Below are 27,475 nucleotides of genomic sequence, written 5' to 3' on the forward strand. Positions count from 1 at the left end.
TTGTTTTATTACTCTCTCATACATAAAAATACACTATAATATGAGTACTTTAATTCTTTCTTTTTCTGATAAATTTGCCATTATTCTTTAACTTTTTAAAGTCTGTAGGTATCAATTTTAAATAATGAGCTTTGACAGTTTGTAGATAGACAAATAATAATGGTGTTGTTTACTATCTCAATGCCAACTAATATATTTGTTTTTGTTAAAGAGCTACCGTCAAATTCATAGCAGATTAGCGTGAATTAGAGATAATACATTGTTATACTGTTTCCAGAAATTTAGGTTTTCATTATAAAAGTTATTTTAATAACAGCTGCAAAACTAAATAATCCCTTGTAAATATTCTATTGTTGTATAATTATCACAGCTACTTAAGCTGCCAGGATAAGCATATAGCCAAGTCAACTGTAGGTAGGTACATATAATCAGATCAAATATTATCATTCAAGCGTAATGCCAAAAAACTCTTTTTATAAACATACAAATTTCCCATAATTATTGTATTCTTTTATTAATCATTATTTTAAGTCTCAACGAAGAAAATGCGCCCAAAATTATGAAGATCTTAATTTATTCAAATTGACTGGACTGGCCGTTGAAATTAATAGTTTTTGGAAAAACATGTAATATCTCAAACAGCACATTCCAACTGACAAACCCGTATATTCAGTTATGATGAGCAAACGTATAACTTAATTGATCTATTAACAAATTACTTGGAATTTATATAACTTTCTACCTGTTATTTATCGTTAATTATTTTTAAATTTGAGGAGAGTTATACGATGACAAACTAACACCTTTAAGTCTGCTTTCGATGGAATTGGTTGTAAAGTCATTTAAGTGTTCATTTTGTGCAAAAAATTAGTTGAGTATTGTTATAAAAGTGTTTATTATTAAATATAGAGTGTGTACACTTGCCGGTGAATCCACTTAAGTCAAATTTACCTTTATTGTATGAAACAATGTGGCGTCCCTGGAGTCCAGAGGATATTATGGCAATTTCGCCAGTTAATGAACCAGAACCAAATCGACAAGGATGTAATCTTATTCAAGTATTAGAACCTGAACACCGCCAACAAATACATTTATCTACTGATGCAAAACAAATTATTGCTAATGTTTTTCAAACTCTTGTCGAAAAAAACATGGACAGTAACGAAACCTTACATGAAACGGCAACTTTGACTAAAAAGCCATTATCCACAGTCAGAAAAATTGTAAGTAATCCTATTATACCAAGATTAACAAGACAATAAGAGATTAGTATTTCTCGGAAGTTCGATCGTGCAGATGAAAATCTTATTCGTCGCAAAGTGTATGCCTTGTATGAAGAACAAATTGTACCCACACTAGATATATTAGTTGACAGGCTTCACGTCGACAACACTTAAATTAAGTGCGCTTGAACAACTGTCTGGAAGTGTTTGCAACGTATAGTTTTAAATACAAAAAAGTAGATAAAAGACAGGAACTTATATTATTTATTTAGATGAAACGTGTTTGATACTCACGATACGTCATCTAAAGGTTGGGTAAATAATAATCAATCTTGTTCAACAAAAGCGCCTTCTAATAGAGGAAAAAGAATAACAATATTCCATGCTGGATTAGTCGATGGATGAGTTCCAAATGCCTTATCTCCATTAGGTAAAAACATCAGTGATTCATGTCTCGATTACCATTTACAACACAACTGCAGATATATTTGAAGACTGGTTTAAAAATAAGTTAATACCCAACCTCCCCCCTTAGTTTATGTATTTTTTCCTTAATTATCTAGATATTTATTTAAATTAAATAAGTATGTAATGTAAATGCCAAATAAAATATAAAATTCGTTAAGCCGGCCCTTTTTACTATTTACCTAAAGAGGCAAATCCCTTTATGGCTTCGACTTTATCAGCGGGATACTTTTAAATTCTGCATAAGTCAGTTCTTATAATTGTGGATGAACTTTACCACACTTTCACTGTAATTCAGTTCAATTAAATTTTTTTCAATTGAACATATCACTTAACCTACGTTGCTATTTTAAAAAAAATCAAAATGACGGCAATACTGGAAACGATGACGTCATACAAATTTGAGTTATCTTATAAAACAGGCAGAATATAATGAAAATTGGTATCTCAAAATATCATAAATTTACGTTCATTTTTTCAAAGATAAAGTATTGTTGCCGGAGGACTTTTTCGCAATCCTGTATGTAATATTATATATACGCATATTCATGTACATGTAGGTACTGTATACATTTTTTTATATCGTTTAAGCTGTGCAGCTAGAAGCTAAGCATGAAATAGTGCCATGTCTAGCTTTCTTATTTTTATCAGACAAAAAGAGTTTTAAATCTGACAGACCGATATATTATCATCTGCAACTTTTCAACCTACCCTACATTATCTACGAACGAGGCCCATCGACTAGGGAGTCCGCCCCCATCTAGATAATGTTTCATATTTGAAATAATACTACTTAACGATGAAATAATCTCGTCTACCCGTCTAAGGAAAAAAGTAAAATACTACCAAATTACCAAGACACATTAAAAAAAACAAACATAAAACCATTCAAGGTGCTACTACCGTCTAGAATGCTAAAAATTTGCACATTTTCCACATTTTTTTTATACTTTTTTTCGAATTTTTTTAGTCACATTTTTTTTATACTTTTTTTCGAATTTTTTTAGTCACAAAAAATGTAATATTATTTTAGTAAACTATTATCGAGTAAACTAAAACAAACAAATTGCATCAAGGTTTATTAAAATTAAGTGAGTAATCAGGAGATTAAAGTGAAAAACTACGTTTTTAAAACTGGCGGACAGTTAATTTCCGGTTCAAGTTTTTGATTTTATTAAACCTTTTTGTTTGTTTTAGTTTTTTCTATGATTTTTTTTACGGTTTATGATTGTGTTTTTTTCTATGGTTTACCACAATTTTACCAAAAAAATTTTATTTATATTCATATTTTTGTGACTAAAAAAATTCGAAAAAAAGTCTATTTTTGAATATTTCAAACGTCCCACATTTTGTTTTTTTTTTAATAACTTTTAATTTTTCTGATAAACTGCCACGTAAGGATAATTCTTTTTTAAAACCCTTCTCAAATTTTATATTTCAAATTTGCCGTTCCAGAGATTAAATGTTCGCCATGAAGGGTTTGACAAAAAAGTATTAAATTAATTCAAATTTTTTATACAGAATATTTTTTTGTTTTTGGTTTTTTGTTTATTTTTAGTTATTGAAGTTTGACACATTTTTTAATTCTAATTTTATATATATATATATATATATATATATATACAAATATATTGATTTATAGTATCAGCAATCGGTCAGGAAATAAAACTCTATTTGTTCAGTCTCAATATTTCGTCACGATTTTGTGACTTCTTCAGGAGAAAACTGTAAATTTATTAGAATCATTAATTATTATGTGTAAACAAAGTGAATATTTTAATACTAACAACTATAAGAATAAAAATTTAAATTTTTTAGCATCTCTAAATAAATGACATATTTGTTTGATTTTATTTAGGAGTTATGGTAACCGCAATATTTTATAGAGTGAATTCCCATTGTACAATTTTTAGTGAGTCGGTTAAAATAAACAATTACTATGACACTATTATCCATATTATAAAGTGGAAAGATGGAATGAATAGTACAGAATTGAGAAAGAATCAGGAACACGATAAATTGATCTATAAAATGTAATTGATGGTATGTAGTCAGTTATTGCAATACTGATATTTAGGAATGTAATAAAATTATTGGTACAGTTACTAGAGAATTACTAAGTTTGTGTTTAAATGTTAAGATCTATCATATTATGTATTGTTTAGTATGTTGCAGTAGATATTACTTAAATGATTGGTGTCTGTCTTATAATTGATAGATTCAGGAGTTTTATTAATGTGTACCATTTCAAGGAAAAGCCGATTTTTATAATTATCAACTTGTTCCAAGATTTTTACATTATTAAAGTCAAAGTTATGTCCTGTCTTCAAGTGGTGGTCCACTAAGGCACAAGAGTTTTTTCGTATGTTACAGTCACTTTTGTGTTGAGTGACAAAAATTATTTTTATTTTTATTTCCTGACCGATTGCTGATACTATAAATCAATATTTAAAACAGTACGGTCGAAAAAAATTTGAAAAAAAAAAAAAATATATATATATATATATATATATATATATATATATATATATATATACCAGTTCAACTGTTATTTTAGAGGATATATATATATATATATACATATATGTATATATATATATATATATATGTATATATATATATATATATATATATATATATATATATATATATATATATATATATACTTGAAAAAATCTCAGTAGGAATACATTAATTTCAAACCTAGAGTGTGAAAAAAAGAAAGCTACTTGTTAAACTTCTTTTAACTCGCTTCCTTCCTGGCGTAATCCTTTTCGGAACAAAAACTCTTGGCTTAATAATGACACGAATGATTTATGACACTCTTAAAAGCACTGTAGTGGTCCCAAGTTTTGGAAACTAGAGAGACGATCTAAAAATTATTATGCTTTTTCTTCTACAGTTTTACAATATTCAAAAGGTAAAATTGCTTCTTTATGAATTTAGTTAAATACATTTTTTATTTTAGTTGTCTTCTCAAAAAAAAAGAAATTTTACAATAAAGTGTAATATTGATGCTTATTGCACGCGTGAATTAATTTTTTATTTGATATTACTAAAAGTATTACAGGCCAGGTTTCCCCAAAAATCGACGTAAAGAACACGTTAGTGGTGGTGCCATGTTTCACTGTTTTTTTTTGTATATTTTTTTAACTTTTAATAAATAGGAGTTTCCATGCTATTTAGTTGCATGCTATCTAATTGAAACTAAAAATTAATCATTGGTATGTTATTGATGTACAAACTAAATACATTCAAAATACATGAATACAAAGTTTATAAAACAATTACCACTTTACTTGAAAAAAATAATGGATAAGGATCATCAGCAATTTCTTAGTAGTGAGTTTTTAAAAGTTCTTTGCTCCTAAAGACTGAAAAGCTTGGCTCATCCAACTTTTCATATCTTCTTCTGTTGTAGATGATGTAATGTTATTTTTTACAACACCCATATAAAAAATTTAAAGGATACTAGGTTATAAGAGCAAGAAAATAACCTATAATAACCCTAATGAGCAACTCACTTACCTAAAAATAATATTTCCAAGAGACGACAAGTTTTTTAACGTTAATGATGCCTTCTCAGCACATGAAAGCAGCAGACTTCTTGTAACATACGAAGGAAGAATAAAAAAACACTCTAGAATCTACAGATCTTTTATATTATGATATAAACAACATTCACCAACGGAAATGGAACAGTTAATGAGAAATTGCTCAATAAATGGGCTGCAACTGATTATTAGAGGTAATGTCAATAAGCATCATCTCATGTGACATAACGCAAACACCAATAAACGAAATGAGTCATTAATACAGTTTATTATACAATATAATTTTGACATATTAAATACAAAAAAATAACCATCTTTCTAAACTACACAATGAATTGTTATAAAGTTAGCCATGATTCACGTAGTTAAAGCTATCAAAAAGTAGCCAGTACCAGATAAGATGGCCTTGTTGGGACCATTGATAAATCTGTTTGGAAAACAAAATGAGCTCATCAACAGGACTTCGTAAGTAAAACCTAATGAGGAGCATATTAAAAAAACGTGAAATATTATCTAGGTAGGACTGAATATTATTTAGACTAAGTTACTAACCAGAACGTTTTATTAAGAATGAAAAAAGAAAAACAGTTGTTCACCACAATAAAAATAGTCAAAATTGACTACCTCAGTCACATCATGAGGAACAGCGAAAGATATGGGTTGCTGCAATTAATTCTACAAGAAAAAGTAGAGGGAAGACGGGAACAAGGAGGGCGAAGGATTTTTTGGCTAAAAAATCTACGTACTTGCTTTAACACAACAACCACAAATCTTTTTATATCAGCAGTGTGCAAAATATATATTGCCATGATGGTCGCCAACATCCGAAACATATAGGCGCTACAAGAAGAAGGGTTAAATGGACGATCAGGCTAAGAAACGACCTAAATATGGCTGTTAAACAATTTTAAGAAGTTTTTGTTGCATCATTTGAAGACTATTTTTCGAAGATAATGAGAAAATCGAACAGGAAAACTATTTAGTGATAAAGCTGTCTTATAGATTAAAAGACAGAAGTCAAACGAAAATTTAAATTCACAAAAATATCAGAATAGTTGATGGATTCGACCGTTACTTGATGGAAATTCATTTTATGTAACAATAAAACACTGAAAACTTTGTTTTCAAAACTTCCACAAAATGTATTTTAAACTTTATCACTACAGCAGTTTCTGCTGATTGCTTTTCTCAAGTGATCTATTTTTGGCATGCGTTTACACTTTATAGTCTCTAATAAAATAGGTTGAGGAGGGGAGAACTGTTTGTCTCAAGTTCAGTTGTCAGTCGCCACATTTAAGTTTGTACACACCACTGTGTAAGTGTTTTTTATTTTGGCCCTTTTTTTATAATATTTTTGCCTAGGTTTTTATTTGTTCTGAAAGCTGGTATTATTTCTTTCTTTTTTATGTGTTGTTCTATTTTTGTTGATATTTTACCTGTATATGTAATCGAGCAGAAGGTACTGGGTTTTTTCTCTGGTGGTGGAAATACTAATTTTAGGGCTTTCTTATATAGTTTTTGATTTAACATTTTATTAATTGTTTGTTCGTTGTATCCATTGTTTATTGCTGTTTGCTTAATGATATTTAATTCTGTCTCAAAATTCTATTTTGACATCGGAATTTCTGTTAATCTATGTAACATACTATGATAGGCTGCCAGTTTATGTTGTGTGAGATAGGATGATGAATTGTGAATAGTCGTGTCAGTATGGGTAGGTTTATGAAATATGGAAAGGTCATGTTTGTTTTTAAGTCTGATAATTTTTAAATCTGAAAAATTTATGGATTGATTTTGTTCTGTTTATATTGTAAATTCAATATGACTATGAAGTTAATTAATATACGATAAAAATTGGTCGAGTTGCCTGTTAGTTCCTGTGAAACATACGGTTTCTTCACAGGTTACGCCCCCTAGCGGTTAACCCAGAAACTTGAAAGTTATTTCCAGCGATTTCTCTTGGCCACTTTTACTAAGGAATTTTTTCCCTAAAGTTATAACATGAATATTTTCTGATATATAGCCGAGAGATCGGCTTATTGGACCACCCGGTACATACATCTCTTCTTTTACACACTGAAGTCAGATGGTTATCTTAGGGAAAAATGCTAACCTGCTTTCTTGAGTTAAGGGACGAGGTGCGTGCTTTTTTTAGTACAAAATTTTAAACTAAAATGTCGATTATTCCATACTAATTGGTTACTTAAAATTGCCTATTTAAGACATTTTTGCAATAATCAAAGAGCTTAATTTTACCCTCCAGGGCAAACAAATAAATTTATTCATTGCTCATACAAAAATTCTTGCTTTCAAGAAAAAAATTGACTTTTGGACAAAATTTATGCGCTCCAACGAGTTTGATTGTTTCCCAACAATAAAAGGCTTTTTAGAAGAAGAAAAGTTTGAAATACCAGAGACGTTGATTAAACAAATTATTCAACATCTGAAAGTATTGAGTAAAGCTTTTGATAAGTATTTTCCAAAAGAACAGCAGATTAAATATCAAACTGAATTGTGGATAAAAAACCTATTTGTTTTTAATGCACGACTTTCCAACATGTCAACGGAAGAATACGATACTTTTAATGAAATGACATCTGATTCATCATTGCAAAATTAATTTAAGTTAATGCTATTAATGGAATTCTGGTGCAGTATAAAAGATGAATATCCTCAATTGTCACAAAAGACTGGTGCTTTTACCATTTGTAGTCACATATGTGTACCAAACTGGGTTCTCAGCTTATTTTTCGACAAAAACTAAATACCGGAACAGACTTGATGACGAACCTGACATGAAAATTCAACTTTCATCAATTACGCCTTATATTAAGTATATTTGTGGTAATAAAAAGCAATATTATCCCATTAAAATTAAAATTTAAAAGTACTGTAAATTATTCTACAGATGAGGTTGATCAAATGTTAAATATTTTCAATACTGACCTACGGATGTGAATCATGGACCCTAAGAACATCGCAAAGAAGAAAGATAGACACCACTGAAATATTCCGTGGGAAACGAACATTTCGAATTCTTGGAATGGACCGACCGTAGAACAAATAATTCAATTTTAAGAGTGCTAAAATTAGCCAACGACTTTCCAGTAAAGTACATCTCCAACAATTAAAGTACTTTGGACATGTTTGAGAGCAAACACAGAAAACATGGAAAGACTCATTATCTCAAAGATTCACAAAAGACTCAAAACCTCTACTCTCCCTCCGCAAGGTCAGGATTGGATTAAAGAGTGAGATTGAGGCAAACCATGGGCTGCACAATAAAAGTGACTACAAAAGGGGTTTCATTTATCAAAAAGATTAAGAAACTCTAGACTACTCTAGGCTATTACACACTACTAAAGTCATACCTTACAAATGGATATTTTAGAGTCAAATACGACAATCAAATAACAAAACTCCAACTAATAACAGCGAGAGTCCCACAGGGTAGTGTTCTGGGTCCTGTCCTGTACCTACCCTATACTGCCGATCTACCAACATCACCTGCCACAACAAGAGCTACATTTGCACATGATACGGCGATCTTATGCTTCAACAAGAATCCACATCATGCATCAGAGCTCCTGCAAAATAACATACATGAAAAAAATGGTTAAAAAAATGGAGAATTAATCCAAATAAACAAAAGTCGATACATGTAATATTTACAACCCGTAGATGAACATGTCCACATGTATGTATTAACCGCAAACAAATACCATAGAAAAATGATGTAAAGTACCTTGGGATTCACCTGGATAGAAAACTGACCTAGAAAAAACACATATTTTCCAAAAGAAAACAACTGAGTCATAAAGTGAGAGACATATACTGGCTAATAGTAAAACAATCCTAGTTAACAACTTAAGATAAATTACTCCTATACAAAGCAGTGTTGAAGTTAGTATGGACGTATGGGATAGAACTGTGGGGAACAGTGGCAAATTCTAAATTATACAAACGTTTTAATCCAAAATACTAAGGATGATTTTAAATATAGCGTGATATATCGTTAACAACGTTGTACATCGTGATGCAGAACTAACTTAGGTAAAGAAAAAAATCACATATCAAAGGACCGATGTCAGTAAAAAAAATTAGGTATCTAATATCTATCTATATTATAGGAAAAAATCTTATATGTATTAATATGGGTATTCTTTGTTCTTGTATTTAAGTTTAGGTTTTCCTATTTGGATTTTCAAGTTATTTGTTTTATGCTATTCTTTTCTTTAATGTCAGGTTCTAAAATAATTATTTTAATATAATTTTTAAACATTTCCATTTAATATCGTTATGCTTTGAAAATATTTTTTGTGAAATAACAATCTTTCGTTTATTTCTCTTAAAAAAGTAATTATAATTTTTTCTCGAATTGTTTATAGCTAGAGATATCAAAATATTTATTCATTCTATAATACATATTACCGACGGTTTATCTCAAAACCAGTTAAAATTACTTTCCATGCTAATTTTAAAGTAATTTGAAACTAAAATTTAATTAAATAGTTGGCAGGAAATCTATTTCCTAAGGTATGAAACAGAGCAGACGGGTGAAACAGGTGAATGTAATCGAAGTTGGAGTGATTGTCAATATTATGAAATATCAACCTGCTGGCGTATTTTCCAATTCGTTTTATGTTCATTCTAAATTTTCTAAATTAAAGCCAGTATAAACTTCCTCTTCTTTCTGGAAACTCATTATAGTCTTCCAGAGGCGTCGGAGGTACATTTCCTATGTTTAGTTCTTTCTTTCAGTTTAATTTTCTTTGCTAAACCATTAATATTGTCTGTTTTAGTTTTAAATCGTCTTTATTGCCTTTAATTCTTATCTTATTCAATTGTTTTATAGGTTAGAGTGGGCCACCTTGAGACGCGTGCATCATGAGACAGTCGCAACAATTTTTAAATTACGCGCTAGAAATGACATTCATTTCTTTAAAGTATTCGCTGTTAACGGTCAGTTGTTCCTGTGTTGTTTAAATACGTGCACGCATCTCGAGAGTTGTTTTTACACGTGTCGTTTGTTTTAAAATAGGTTAGCTTTTCTATACTAAATATCTTAAGGGAGGTATTTTTTTTATAGCCCTTTTTCTATCCGAATTGTCGAATAAAGGCCTCTCCCATTTCTCGCCATTCATCCCTGTTGTGTGCTAGACGTTTCCACATTGGTCCTGCGACTCTTTTGATATTGTCGCTCCAGCGCATTTGAGGTCTTCCTCTTGGTCTCTTCGCATCGTACGGTCGCCAGTTTCCGACTTCTTTGTTCCATCTACCATCTTCGAGACGTTCGTTGTGTCCAGCCCATTTCCATTTTAATTTAGCTGCTTGTTTCGCGGCGTCCTTTATTTTTGTTTTGTTCCGGATTGCTTCGTTCGTTTGCCGATCTATTAGTGAGATACCAAGCATCTGTCGTTCCATGGCTCGCTGAGTTTTTCGAATCTTGTCCATGTTCTTTTTTGTGAATGTCCAGGTTTGAGCTTCGTAAGTGAGAACGGGAAGGATACAAGAATCGAATACTTTGGTTCAAAGGTTTTGGGGTATCTTTTTGTCTTTCAGTATGTATGAGAGTTTTCCAAATGCGGCCCATCCCATTCTTACTCGTCTGCTTATTTCGGTAGTTTGGTTTTCTTTGTTTACCTTGATATTCTGACCCAGATATATGTATTCTTCTACATGTTCCACTTTTGTTCCTTGGATGGTTATCGTCGGTTGATCATCTTTATTCGACATTAGCTTAGTTTTATTCAGATTCATTTTCAGTCCTTTTTTTATGGATTCCGTATGAAGCTCATCGATCATCGTCTTCAGTTCTTTCCAGCTGTCGGCTATTAGTACTACGTCATCTGCATATCTTAGATGGTTTAAATACTTTCCGTTTATCGATAGTCCCTTCGTTTCCCAATTTAGTGATTTAAAGATGTCTTCAAGTGCGGCAGTAAATAGTTTTGGAGATATGGTGTCTCCCTGTCTTACTCCTCGTTTGATTTTTATTGGCCTCGTTTTCATTCCGGTATCCATCGTGACTACCATTTCAGCGTGTTGATATATATTATGTATTAATATCCTATATCTAGAATCTATTCTGCTGTTGACCAGTGCTTCCTTAATAGCCCATAATTCTATGCTGTCATAAGGGAGGTATAAAATGTTATAAATGTGATATTTTTAAAATATTATGACATATTTTAATTGACCAAGGAGACCTTCTATTATCTTAACGACTGTTGTTTATAATACATATAATATATTGTAAGCCTTCTTGATACAAATGATTTAGGCCACCATGGGACGTGTCTCAAGTTGGAACACATGTTGTAACCTTATCTTTAATTATGATTTTTTGTTACAGATGTATCGCGCTCAAAAAAGAAAATTTTACAAAGGATTATTTAACACATAGGTCATAAAAAATGCTGAAGATCATGTATTAAAGCATAACTTTAGCTTCAGAATAGCAGCCAACAGAAATGGCATTAAACATCAAATATTAGCGCGATACGTAAATAATGCTAAAAAAACTCTAAAACGACGTATTATTGTATAAACCCCATTACGATACTTGAAGGGTCATAAATGATAAACAAATAATATTGCTTTAAAGTTACGTAATACAATGCAGTAAAATTTGTTACGAAAAGTAACAACTGTCTACGAACTCTGTCTATATAACAAGATTAATATCCCTCGGAAATGAAAGAATTTGAAGTCTGTTGGACTTTACTAGCTTCATAGTTTCAGAAAAAGACGTTCCGAACTTAGTATCTGCTAACCGAAATGTCGCAGCTTGTCCAGGGTAATATTATTTAATTGTTGAAATGTGGATGCATTTATTCGAATTTAAGAGTAAGTTTTTAAGCGTTTTAATGTTTTTTTAGCGGGAGTAAAATATATGAATAAAATTACAAGCGGCGAACAAGGTATATTTGTTTACAACCTGCTGCATTATAAGTTCAACAGGTTTGTAAATTATACAAAAGTATGACTTACTACAATACTTAACTTACGTCTTAATGTTTCAGGAACTACACTACCCCCTGCCATAATCTTCCCAAAAGTTAGTTTTAAGCATCACATGTTAAACGTAGCATCGGCTGCTACATTAGGTCTCGCAAATCGTTCAGGATGGATGAACTCTGAATTATTTGTAGCTGTTATGCGGCATTTAATACAATACTTCAACAGCTCCAAAACAAATCCAACATTACTGATCTTGAATAATGGCGAGATAAAGCAATACAAGGTATTGTCTTCGTTTTCGAAAGAGTGAGATTCCTACAAATAAATACATCTCACACCAACCCAATCTGCTTCAGTTTTTTTTTTATTTATTTACCAACTACAGATGGAACGGAAGACGAAATAGAAACGTTTTATCAACCTATTAATGATGTTTTAAGAACAGGAAAATCAGTATAATTATGGACGCTTCCAATGAAAAAAAATTTCAAAAAAAGATCTGAGAAAATAGTAGGACACCATGGATGGGGAAAGTATAATGACAAGGAAATTGTTTAGTAGAATTTTGACAAGAGTATATACTTATAATCAAAAACATATTCTTTAAATAACCAAAGAGACGTTTGTAAATATGGCGGTGGTCAGCAGATAATTCAGTAAAGACAGTCAAAAATCAGATGGACCATATCATAATTAACGAAAAATTAGAAGAAAGATTATCAAAGTAGTGAAAACATATCTAGAAGCGGATGTCTGATCCAACAACAACATACTAATAGCTAATATTATACTTAAACTTAAACCCATCAATAGACATCATAAAACCAATAGATTCAGATAATAATAGTTCAATCAATAAATTCATAGATAAAATTCAAGGACCCAGGTGTAAGAGATTATTTCTAACAGATATATATATATATATATATATATATATATATATATATATATATATATATATATATTTAAAATCAGAGGGCACAAGAAGCAGAGGACGACCACGAATGAGATGGATTGATGATGTGGAAGAAGACCTACAGATTCTAAGGGTTAGAAGATGGAGGCAAGTTGCCAGGAATCTGGCAACTTACCTCCATCTTACTCCTATTTCATTTGTTAACATCTCTCCCCTCAAGAAACTTCCTCGTTAATTGTCAGACAGTTACAACATTGACCGAAGATCACCCATTATCAGCAATACAGGATAGTTTGAACTATGTATCACGAATCATTATATAAAAATTCTTGTACCGGCATGTAAGTAGTATTTTGTTTATTTCTAATTTATTACAATTCAATAGATTATCTCTTACCAATTTGTGAGTTTTTACTTTGTCTGTTAAATCAATTTTATGCATATTAATAAACACAGACATGTAATATTGGCATAATTACTATAAATTTTTTCATCTATATCTTTTTAAAATGTCAGCATTTAATTTACTTTGTACCGTTTGACCTGAAGATGCTTTGCAAATTTTATAAAGCGAAACCGGTCGTTTTTGGATAGTAAAATTAAATTGATTGTGAGTAAGTCTAATTTATTTCTTTTACCTATTTAAAACAAGTATACTTGTAGGGAAAATATAAAGAAATCAAGAACTGTAGTTATAAAGTAGTAAAGGACGTATCTTACAAATACTGGGATAAATACAGTAATCCAAAAATATTATCAAAAATAATATATCGCAATAAATATTTGTTTTTAATAGTGAACTGGAGCACATGTATTGAATACTATGCGTCTGATTTCATAAAATTTCAATACAGTTTAAGTCAACCTTGTAGATTCAGAAATTCTGTATAAACATACTTTGCCTAGTAACGATGCGATGTGTAATACAACCTTGATGTTATGAAAAGCAAATAGAGAGGAATCGAGTAACTCAATAATAGTAATGTTTTTTAGTTGGTCCATACTCGTAATAACTCAACGATATCACTAAGTGAATTAAAGTAAATTGCATTACATCTTTAATTAAGTACTGTTAAACATTCATTATAAATTGTAGTGTGTCAACAATAAAGATGTAAGTACAGAGTATACGTATATTCTGAATTTCTGCACTCTAAAGATGAGATCCTGAGATAGCAGAAGAATGACTAATAGGGCAGAATGCCTATCTCAGATTTAGTCGACCCACTGTTCCACCATAGAACATCAGAATAATTAAGACTTGTTTAACCTACATACAATGGTTAAAGAACTGGCGGGGTTATAACGAAGAAATGATATTTACCACTTTTTGACAAAAATGGAAACACTATAATTGGTAAATGTTAATGAAATGAGACTGAAGAAAAACTGAAATGCTACAGAGAATACATTCAAGTACAGTTCGAAGACAATAGAGGAAAAAATAGAGCACATGTTGTTACAAGAAAAAAAAATATGCAGAAATTACAAAGCAGAAAGTAATACATGCGCTAAAGACAACTTAAATAAGACTAGACTGTAACATACAACCGACAAATTACCTACCTATTGATATTTTCAAAATAATAGAAACGAAACACATGGACCTTTTGGTAAAGTTTTTTAATAGACTATATTATTCAAAAGATATACCCAAGGAATGGTTGAGTTCGACCTTTTCATTCACCTATCTAAGAAGATAAACGCTTGAGAATGCAGCGGTCATTACCGTAAAGCAGAGTTGGACATCTTATATCCATAAAAATTGTCGTCTTTATTTACCTTTTAGAGGTTGAATTTAGTTCTTTGTATTTTACCGCATTGAATTTTTTTGGCTCTTTCATCCATTAATTCCAAAAATTGTCTCAGTCATCCAATTCTGTTATACTTTTTTATCTTTCGTAAGATTTGCTTGTCTGATATTGATTATTACTTATATGTTACAGTATTCTATGTTTTATTTATCTTGTCTTTCCTTAAAATTGTAACGGAGAATATTTTTTGCTAAAGTATGACTAATCAATATATACCATACTGTCCTCCAACGTACAGAAAGGTAGCGCCTAGGTAACCTTATCGACATATTGATTATTACTTATATGTTACAGTATTCTATGTTTTATTTATCTTGTCTTTCCTTAAAATTGTAACGGAGAATATTTTTTGCTAAAGTATGACTAATCAATATATACCATACTGTCCTCCAACGTACAGAAAGGTAGCGCCTAGGTAACCTTATCGACACCCTAGTGAGGAACGAGTATACATTTTGCTTTTCAATTTGTGCTCAGCATAGCATTACATAATAGGATTTGCATAGATTAAAATATTGTGGCCGAAATACAAATTTGAGACATGACAGAAATGAGAGAAATTAAATTTGTATTTAAAACCAAATTCAATATTTCGTTTCTTGCTGTAAAATATTTCAAAAAATTGAGTTTATATAAAAAAAGTTGGCTCACTTTATTGCTAAGCACGTCAGCAGCAGATATTTTGTAGAGGCAATATTAAGAGTTAATATACTTCATGTAATCATTCAAGTGCACTATACCGTATATCTTTAAGTACGTATTCACCTATCGATCACTAGAATGGACAAGAGTAGCATATTGCACGATTAGAAGTAAGGTAATCTATAACTCTAAAATTTAAAAATAAAATATAAAGGAAAAATATACGTAATACTAGTTTTTTGTACATTATGATGGCACAACCGAGTAGAAGTTTCAATTGTAACATGACTTATTATGATATGTTATTTATTTAGAGTATTTAAAATATTATTACAATATTTTTAACACTTATTTTATTTAGTCTTTAATAGACGAAAATTCCTATAACTGGACCCCCATTTTGTTTTTCAATTCATGCGTATGAAAAATAGCAAAAAAATATTATAAAAGTACATACCATTTACTTCATAATGTTATAATTTATTAATGCTTAACTTTCATTAATAATAATTAAAAATTAATATAAAAAATATGTATTTTCCAAAATCCAGCCTTTGGTGAATTCGGAAAATAGTTGCTAAAAGTGGACCCCCTTAAAAATTATTAATAAAGTTGTACCAATAATTAAACAAAAATTATTAAATAGAAGAAAATATGCTCTACTTTCTAAATAGACGTATATTGCAACAATTTCCAATATAAAACATAAAATATACAAAAATATTTAGCACAATTATTAATTTATCTGCAAAAATCGCATATGTAGGCATTCCTATCAGCCCTAGCACAATCAACATGAGCCCACAATGAACACACAATGCACAAGACCCAAAGTTTGCCTTTACAATCTTCCATATATTTTCTGTCATAAAACATGCACAAAGCATCATCCTCTTTAGATGGTGACATTAGCGGAATAATGTCTAATTCAGATGTTCCAGAAGAGACACTGATTTCATCTTTGGTGTCTGATTCTTGTTTCTTAAAATTTAGCCATCTTTTTACTATCTCTTTCGCTTTTCTAAAAGGTTCTGCTGTCGAACAGTCTCTTATGCCGCGTTTGCCTTTGAAGCTTTGATCACGTTCTTGCTGTTCAGTTTTCATGGCTTCTTTAGCTTCTTTAGCTTCTTTAGATTTTTTAGATTCCATCAACTTAAATTTATAAGAAGAAGCTGTGATGATTGTTGAACTGCAGGCTTTCCGTCCCCTATTATTGATTCTTTTTTTGATTTTTGGAATAGGAGTAATGTCAAACAGGCTTATCATAGACGATTTTGGACTATGAGGTTTGTCAGATGTAGATGGTAACACAGGATCACCTTGACCTGACGAAGATGTTGACGGTTGATTCGGGTCAAACTCTGCATTAACTTCTGATTCATTCATCGTTATAACACATTTTTCACTGATCGCTGTAGAGCTTTCATTACCTGCCTTTTTTGCTTTGACATGGATTCGTAGAAAGATAAATCTCGCATTTTGTTTCTTCAATATATTCGGCATCAGAAAATAGCTCCTTGTTGACTGGGTATATTCCTGTGGCTTTAAACCCATTGATTGTAATTTTAGCTGTTTGACATTTATTGTATGCTTTGCCAAAGAGCTCCATTACATCATAAGTTGTGAGTGGGCTTTCATTTTTTCTTAACCACTGCCTTATTTCCTCACTGTAATAAGTTTTGAGACAACCCATGAAACTTTTGTCCAAAGGTTGTAGTTTGTGTGAGGAGTGAGGTGGTTTGGTCACAATGGTAACATGGTGTTCTTGCCAAATCGATCACTTCAATATTTTGAATGTGGCTATAATGGCCATCTAAGAGTAACAGTACAGGTTTCTCCTTTGATAAATAAAGTTGATAAACTCAAAAACTCAAAGAAATAACGAGAATCTTCTAATAAACGGAACGAACGTCGAACAAGTGGACAAATATGCATATCTGGGAACAATGATTAACTCCACAAAAGATTACACTCATGAGATTAAAATCAGAATAGAAAAAGCTAGAGCAAATTTCAACAAAATGAGAAGAGTGCTATGTACAAGGGATTTAAAATTAAAACTAAGAGTTAGGTTTACGAGGTGCTATATTTTCGACTTTATTTTATGGAATGGAATCTTAGACCTTGAATGCGACATCAATAAAAAAACTGGAATCATTTGGGCTTTGAGTGTATAGACGAATTCTGAAAATATCGTGGACAGAACACATCACAAACAAAGATATTCTGAGAAGGATAGAAGGATAAATAAAGAAATAGAAGTTTTAAATATAATTAAAACAATAAAATTGCAATATCTCAGACATATTACACGTGGAGAGAAGTACACCTTGCTCCAACTGATTATGCACGGAAAGATCCAAGGAAAGAGAAGCATAGGGAGGCATAGAATGTCATGGCTGTGCAACCTGAGAGAGTGGTACGGATGTACATCAAATGAACTTTTCAGAGCAGCCGTCTCAAAAGTCCGAATAGCTATGATGATTGCCGACCTCCGCCGCGGAGATGGCACTTGAAAAAGGTACCTCGTCGGTCGCAGTATCACAAAATCCCTACAGTCTAAGTAAGTTTAAGTTTAAGACATAAAACAACACCCCTAAAGATGTCTGAGGACACTATTAGAACAGATTCATGAAACAGAATAGTATTAATCCAATTAAATAGTATGCCATTTAAGTAAATAATATTCACGTATACGTTCCTACAGAGAGAAAATACGACAATAAACTAAAATATCTTTATAGTCATTTAAAACAGACACTTTAAAGCCTTACAGGTAATGAAGTTACGTATATCTTTCGTGATTTCAGCACGAAAATTGGAAAAGGTCAAAGATCTGACTTTGTAGGCGAATATAAACTAGAAGAGAGCAATGAACAAGGCAATAGGTTTTACTAGTTCTGTCAAGAATACGATATGATAATAACCAATATTTGGTTTAAACTGTACAACAGAAGACAAAAGTATACTTATTCTAAATAAGAGATTTTAAAATAGTGTCAAAAGAATAACGACATATAGTACAGGTATCGATTCAGATCACAATCCTCTAGTAGCTCACATTAAAGAATATCTTAAAAAAATTTCAAAAACTCTCAAAACACCCTAAATAAATATATATTAGAGGATAACAAAAACAAATGAAAAAAGATCTAAGTAACTAGCTTTGTAAAATAATACATGAAAGCAATGTATAAAAATTTTAAGAATGTTTAAAGATAATATCAGACAAATAATAAAAAAACATACTAAAACAATCAACGACAAAAAAAAACAACAATGGTTGATCAACGAAATTCATGAATTGATAGAGTAGAGAAGACAACAGGACAACAACAGGGAAAACTAAAAATTGAAACGACATATTGTCGATAATTAAAAAATTAAATTTCCAGGAACGCTATATCCATACTGGAAACTACCCCCACATCTGGATTAGTCTTCAGATACTGATCTGATCTTGAGTAGGCTAATGTTGACACTTTAGCCTACTTCAATCTCCTGAGATCGTACTGAAGTTAGACAACGTTCCAAACTAAAGTCAAGAGGAGAGGATAAATCTGGTTAACCTTCTGTCTGTTTTGGGGTACCACAAGGTAGTGCTCTAGACCCAGTACTTTATGTATTATATACCTTAGATATGCTAGTAACACAAAATACGGTAACAGGAATATTCGCTGACAACACAGCAATAATTTTATGTCACAAAAACCCACAAGATAGATAACCTTTCAGATGATTAAATAAATTAGCAGATAAGAGCAAATCAGCACACATTATAAATTCACACTTTTACAAACAGAAATGTTTTAATTCCTTTTTTTTAGTCAGTGTTTTAACTTAAATCGGAGATCTTAGAAGGTGCTACTTAGTAAAATATCACATGCATTTTTTAGGGATTTTTCCTTCTAAATTTTGATGTCAAATTACTTTTAAGTAAGTCAGGTATCTTAAAACAACATCCTGACATGCCATTTTGGCAGAGAGTCAAAAGCTGATTTTTAACATCTGTTTAAAGATTGATAAGTTCTGAAACAATGTAACTCTTTCTAAAGTTGTATCTTAACCACTTTTTGAAGATATGCTATTTAATCATTTAACCACCGTCGTTTAAATATATTGACGAAGAGACAGTGGATAGGATACATCAGCATAACAGTAAGACAGAGTCTGGTATAAGTGAGCTACTAAGAGTACTTATCTAGTACAAAAAACGACTAAATATTTATTAATCGGGAATTCTCAATATTTTGATGAAATAGATTTTCTATAAATACATCACAAATTGTTTTCATAGGTAAATATTTATCTGTATGATCTTCTAAATTATGAAAATATGTTTGACAAAACCTTTTTTATTTTATATTTATTGTTTTATATAAATATGTAGTATAAAATGGTTAATCTAAAGTTGGAAAACAATATTAGTTTCTTAGTTTTAATTTTTCGTTTTTCGTCGAAATGTCTAATTAATGGTGCATAACTGTAGGCGCATTCGCCATAATTTAAAAATCAATTTAAAAAATGAATATCACTTTGATTATTTGATCAAAGTGATATTCACTTTGATCAAATCAAAGTGATTATTCAGTGATTAATTAATTATCAATTTGATTTTGTGATAGAAACTACAAAGAGATTAACCTATTTATATCATTATTGGTGTTACGACTTTAGTTCAACTTTCGCCTTCCTAATTCTAGTTCTTCATTCGGTCCTATTCTTGAGTTTAGGTGCAATAGGTAATATTAAATTTGGAACTGGATTTTATTGTGCTATTGAAATCAACATTTCGGTACGTAACCCTTGCCTTTGTCAATATTTCACAATGTACAAGATTCAGAACAGAAAGTTATTGTGAAATATATACTAAAACTTTCCAAAACGTAAAGCAAGACAGTGACATCTGATATCTCATGGTTTACTGTCAGTAATATATAATTATTTTTACATGGGTGTCTCGTTGGTGTTTTCGAAAAAAGTAAAGTGAAAATATGTTTTAACTTTAAGAGTTTTTCGGGGGCACTCTGCACAACGAATTTCAAAAATTCCGTGTTGTTCATTTGAAATGTTGTCTTTAATTGATCGGACAAGAGCTGAAAGTTTTTGTTAGGGGGCAAATATTGTCTTTATTCCTCTTGATTTAATTTTTTTAACATAATCCACAAGAACAAGAATGTCCCCGATCTTATATAGGCCAAACAAATCGTAGAATCATAGATTTGAATTTCAGCTATAGGTCAACACCATCTTCATGCAAGTCACAAAATTGATTTTGAAAACTCCAGATCCATAGCCTCCATTATCTTCTATAAATACCGTTTTCCCCCTACCGTGAATTGGTCGAAAAGGTGCAATTGAATAGCCGGCAAGATCTCTCGACTTGACTCCACTTTTTTTTATTGGGCTACTTTGTTCATTTGGAATGATGTCTTTGATCGAGACGAAAGAAGAGACGAAAGTTTTTGTTGGGGGCTAAATATTGGCTTTATTTCTCATGATTTAAATTTTTTTGACAAAATCCACAAAAACAAGATTGCCCCTGATTCTATATAGGCCAAACGAATTGTAGAATTATAGTTTTTTATTTCAGCTCTTGGTCAACACCATCTTCATACAAATCACAAAATTGATTTTGAAAACTCCAGAACCATAGCCGCCATCTGCTTCTATAAACCAAAAATCATCCGAGAAGCCATTGAATTGTCTCAATAAAAGAGATGACGGCATAACCCCCACGACAAACTCCACCCAAACCACGTCACCATCGATGGTATAAATGAACCATCCTCTGTTCCCAGTGGCAGTAGTAAATTGATTGTTGATCAGTTCAGTAGTGTCGGAAGGCTCGGGAGACTGAAATCTCGGAAGCTCTGAAGAAGACATCAGACAGGATGTCGAAAGCTCGGTGCAATGATAATCAACGCGATTCAACCCGGAAAACTGGTGAGTTTAATATTAATTTTAGTAGTAGTATTAATCTTGGCTCTAGGTTTAATTGTAATATATATATATATATATATATATATATATATATATATATATATATATATATATATATATATTTATATATATACAGGAAGAAGAAATATAGAAGATATAGGTGAAAATCGTCAGGATAGAATGAATTGCTAGAGAGAACGCTTGAAAAAAGTAAAGCAGTACAAACAAAATACAGTAAAAACTAGCAAAATTCTTAGCAGTAGTAGTAGTACCGTTCTTGTTAAAGCTGCACTAACAAGAAAGTAATTTTAATAGTACTTACATACGTAATTGTTAAAATATCAACATTTTAAATGTATAATATTTAGTAAACTGTTCTTCAATAATTTCCTTTATAAAGTATATTTAATTGAAATTCAACCCTACATTGCGTATTCATGTGTTCATATTATGTACGCTAACGCAAACAATAAAACCAATCTTCTATGTACTTACTGAAAATATTTTTTGGGTCAATGCCCATAGAAAATCAAAAGACTGAATTTAATGTTGTATAAACGCACGATCTCTAAGTTCGCGAAAAGGATAGAGGCAAAATCGATGAAAGATATGAAGCAACTCGACTACTTTGATTTTTAATTCTCTTTTGTTGTCTTTGTTTTCGGCGACTTTTGATTTCTCAATCTTCGACGACGGTTGCTATAAAAGTGAGCCTCAGATAAAGGCATTTGTTTTTATGACATTGCTTATTGCGTGTGATTTTATAGGCTTTTTGTATGTTTTGAGTAAAATGTTGTTTTAGGTTAATTTTAAATAGCACTGCAGAATAGTAGATGTTTTTGACAAATGTCTGCTCAGTGAATATATAGATAATAAAATATCCAAAAAGTTAAAATGGATTTGGTATTTGACAACGAAGGCTCAAACTCTTTGTTGTTGTTTTTAGTACATATTAACATATTTTGTTAGCACAGTCATTAAAATATTAATAGAGATATTACATTGGACAATGTACGTAGTATTTCAAAAACAAACTTAGAGTAAAGTAAAAAATTCTGGTGTGAAATGGTATATTTAAAAAATCTAAAAGAAAATTTCCAAACTGATTACAAATTTCATTAGAACGTGTTTGGCTTTAACAGATCATCATCAGTGTAACCTAAAAGTAAGTATTCTGGTCTGATAAACTTGTAACCTGTTTTGAAAAACTGTTTAACAAATTTTTTAAATATATTTATATAATTTTAGAACAAAACTTTTTTACTTCACTGTAAGTTTATTCCAACTATAATATACAGCTAAAAGATACTTCCCTTTTATAAGTTAATTAATAAAAAATTATAAAATAGACGTAAATTTTAAGTATAAATTCTATTGGAACTTTATAGCGTCTTGGAGAAACTAAGAAATAAAAAGAAAAACTGCACTAATTTCAAAAAATATTTCTTTTTCGTTTCGTAGCGGTTTCAAATTACCTTGTTGTAGGTACTTGGTAATCTCCATTAGCGTAAAACCCAAATTTTCTTTCCCGCGGAACTTGGACAAAATAAGTAGAACCTTCATTACTTGCGAAACCAAATTTGGAGCTATATACCTATATACTGAATGTGTACCTATATCCTTCAATTTATAATTGTTTTTTATAAGTCAATTTATCGGTATGGTAAGCCATCTACCAGCAGACATCGTAATATATATATTATATATATATATATATATATATATATATATATATATATATATATATATATATATATATATATATATATATATATATATAAATATATATACATAGATATATATTATATAAACAAGGGTATATATATATATATATAAACAAGGGTTGTTATGATAAAGATCCAAAGTCACAAACGAGTTTTTATTCTGAAGCGCTTTTACTGCTTATAACGTGCCAGATTATTTAATTTTCTGAAAAAAAAATTTACGTGTATGGAAAACAATATAATTTTTGTTTGTTTTTTTTTGAAAAGGTTTAGTTTTTTAGGAAAAGTTTAGAAAAAAATTTTAGAAGATTTTTTTGTTCCAATTTGTGTATTATATCCATACCTTTTAATGACGCATTATTTTCGGGAGCACACTATATATGTAGATAGATATAGATACATCATTTATGACTCAAGAAGAGATATACTGATTTTAAAGATATTTAGTTTTTTGGATTCATCTCAGCTGCTAATATCAGAATAATCATTAAAATATCATAAAAGTTTGTAGCATTTTTTCTACTTTGTATAACAAAAACGTTTTCTAAAGTTTTATCTAACATTTTGAATTGCATCTCAAACTCATCGAAGAGAAGCACTTTAAAAATTGCGTCTCAAAATCTGCGTCTTCGAAGAGAATAAACATAATCAAATTTTTTATTTACATTGGTAAATAACGCTAAGCGAAACCAAGTAGTCTGCTTAAAATCCTACGTCGAAGAAAATTGCGTTTCAATTAAATTTTCCCAATAAAAGCGGGACCGCAATGTCGACTCAGAGAATTTAAGAAAAAGTTTAGGTCGTGTCGGATGGTTACTTACGATCTCGACCCAACACGTAGCTTACTTAAGTACTCTTTTGTCAAAGTAAGTGTTTTTTTTTTAGACGTGTTTGGTGTAAACTACGATTCTGTTTTTAATTAAAACGATTTAATAAGAGGAAATACAGGTGCTAAAGGTGACGATAATGAACCACCAACACTAGAGATGACGACGAACGAATAAATAAATATTGAGGAGTAAGAGGTAAAAGAAGCATTAAGTAAATTAAAAAAAAATAAAATTGCCAGGAGAGGACAGAATACGTTATCCACTTATTGTACGCAAAAGAAATACCTCTAGGAATAATCAAAACGATCCAAAATATCTACCAAAACAACACAATAAAAGTAAAGGCAGAAGAAGACCTAACCGACCCTATTGAAGCTAGCAATGGGATAAGACAAGGAGATTCCCTGAGTCCTCTATTGTTCACTCTGATTATGGATAAAATAGTAAAAAAAGTAACAATTAAAAGAGGATACCAAATGGAAGAAAAACAACTTAAAATAATCTTCTATGCAGACGACGCAGTACTACTCTCTTCCTCTCTCAAAGTGAAGAGGTTTAACAACGTATGCTGCATTAATTTAATATAACCGCCAGAAAATTTAACATGTTAATTTCCCCAACAAAGACAAAATGCATGGTTGGTTATAACAGCAAATTTACTAAGATGTAAATTGGAGCTAGAAGGTCAAATAATAGAATAAGTGATGGACTTTATATATCTAGGCATCACATTATCTAGCTACGGAAAGCTCGAAACTGAAGTAAAATATTAAGTGAATAGAGCAAACAGAGCCGCAGGCTGCCTGAATAAAACAATATGGAGAAATAAAAATATCGGGAAAGAAATTAAAGGCAAGACGGCAAGAGACGGTTTCCCAATAGAAAGAAGATCAGTAGGAAGACTACGAAAACGATGGAACGACAACTTAATGGAGGCACATTGAAAAACAGACAAAGTAATGTCTGCATAAAAAGAAGAAGAAGATATTTTCCTATGGTAGCGTAAGTCCAAGTTTTAATCTGAAACCTCTGAAAAGAATTTTCTCCATTTATTCTTTATTAAATAGATCTATATAAAACTACAATCAACGTCAACAAAATTTACTGTGAGATTTTAGTTTTTCGTATATCTGCTAAATTAAAGTAACAACAGCTTAAATTTTATTAATTTGCCCTTCGAAGCATTTAGTGACATGGTCGAAAATCTGTATAGGGGATACTTTTTTATTTTGTATGTCTAGAAATTTATTTATCAATGTATGTACTTCATCAATATATGACCAAGGTAAATTCTTGATTTTTTTATCTCAATTATCTCAATTTTTTTATTTTAAATACGAAAATTTTAAAACAAAATACACAGATCAAAAATGTCTAAGAAACACTATTATTGTTTAAATTTTTTTCAATAAGAACTTAATTTTTTTGTTAATACACATCATTTGATTTTAAAACTTGTCCTTATCAATCAAGATACACCATGTATAGTTCGTCCCAAACCCTTCTTTCAGTGCGTCATAGTTGATCGAATTCTCTCTAACACATTAAGCTAGAAGTGACAGAAAAAAACGTGAGTCTGTGATTATTATACATAGAACTTAGAAAATTATTTATCGTAAGCTAATTCTACTTACGGATGTAGAATTGGTTGGAGTTTAGAATACGCTACATAGATATCCAATCAATGATGCGCATAAATATAATGTGATGCAGATTGTTTCGATCGTGACAGTACTTTCACAATGTCAACTGATAAAATGATAATTGTCATTCCAGGTTAGTATTTTCAGACATTTTACAGTGAAAATTTAATTTTGTATTTATTTATTGTATAATAAAAATATTTTAAATATGCCGAGATATATCGAGAAAGAACAAAGACTAATATTAAAATTATTAAATTATTTTCAATTAGAAAAAGACAGATTACCATCCTGCAACTGTCAAATTTAACTAAAATGTCAAGCAATAATTCTCGACATTCTTAAAATCCTATATGACGTCAAAATTAGTGACGCACTGAAAGAAGGGTTTGGGACAGACTGTAATTCCAGTTTTACTGTACGTAACAAGTTTACGGAAAAAAATCTTGATTTTAAGAGTAGTTTTTATGAGTTGGTAACACTGCAACGTCTGCCAATATCGACGAAATTTGAACATAATATGAAGACGAAGCGGTTTCAGATCATCTGGATGTCTTTCATACCTTTTATATAGGTGTCTTATCCGTATCGAAGTTTGACTTTTATCACAACTGTCTTAACCTCCAATACAGTTTGTGTTCTTTAATAAAACTTATTTCTATAGTATTGTTCTCAAAATATTTTCATGGGTTATTGAAGCTGGGTAATTTCTAGACCAGCATTTAAGCGGAGAAAACAATTCAAAGGAATAATGAAAGATGAAACTAGAAATAATGGAAATAATGGAGAATGGAGAGATCGTGAGAGATGGATATTGAACTGCGGAATACGGCAGACGATGTAGGACCTCCGCACATATTTTATTTTGAGATATAGTAATATTTGCCGAAATAGTAATAAAAAACTGATTATAGACCAGCAGGTATATCAGAAAAATGATTAAATAAGTTTATATTTTACGCCAAATATAAAAACTCAATAAATTTTGATAAATCTTTACATGGGATAATTTGGGACAAATTTTAATTAGCAGTTTATGTACACCAAAAGGCAAATCTCTTCTTTTCTGTCCTATCTTAATAAATCACAATATGTTAGACAAAGGAAACCAACAAATCTATTGATTTTATATTAAGTAGCAAGCGGAAACCCTAACTTGGCTATAAACGCACAAACTTCTTTCTTCTTTGTGATTAATTTCGTAACTTTCTGGAAACCTACCTACTTATTAACAGCTCTCTTTGAGTTTGCACTTTTGTAAGTTAGTTAATAGTTCTAAACATTTATCGAGTGACTAGTCGCTGATAAACAGCGGTATTGAGATGACAGGATTTGAAACTTAGCCAGATAATATACAGTGTGTCAATTTTAAAACTTACAATGGGCTATATCTCGCGAACAAAAGCTGATATCGAAAAATGCTTGAAACCGTTTCTAGGATAGTAAGGAGGAACTAAAATAACATGAAAGAGTACTCACCCCCATCAACTCCCTAGGCCCCACCCACCACAACCAAAAAGGTTTTAATTGCAAACCCCTACTTACGATATATCATTGAAAAGACTATAAAAAATACTATCCGATGGTATAAATAATATTTATAAAAGGTGAAGCAATGATTGTCAAACTTTGACTTGGAAAATTTAATGAGGTTTTTGTTAATTCTGTTGATGACCCTGTATAATTATTGTTTAATAATTATACAGAGTGGTAATATCAGCCGGCTTACTATGGCTTTTGTATTTGTAATGTTATCTC

General features: G+C 30.7%; 1 protein-coding gene across 1 annotated transcript in view; it reads right to left on the minus strand.

Moving 5' to 3' along the window:
• Positions 1–27,475, minus strand: part of LOC140433947 (retinal guanylyl cyclase 2) — a 518,935-nt gene that overhangs the window by 484,173 nt on the left and 7,287 nt on the right. The window contains exon 4 of the mRNA XM_072521918.1: positions 16,423–17,019. Coding sequence (XP_072378019.1) covers positions 16,423–17,019 — 597 coding nt within the window. The remainder of the gene's footprint in view (positions 1–16,422; positions 17,020–27,475) is intronic.

The sequence above is a fragment of the Diabrotica undecimpunctata genome, chromosome 2 (genome assembly GCF_040954645.1).
Source record: "Diabrotica undecimpunctata isolate CICGRU chromosome 2, icDiaUnde3, whole genome shotgun sequence".
Lineage (NCBI taxonomy): Eukaryota > Metazoa > Arthropoda > Insecta > Coleoptera > Chrysomelidae > Diabrotica > Diabrotica undecimpunctata.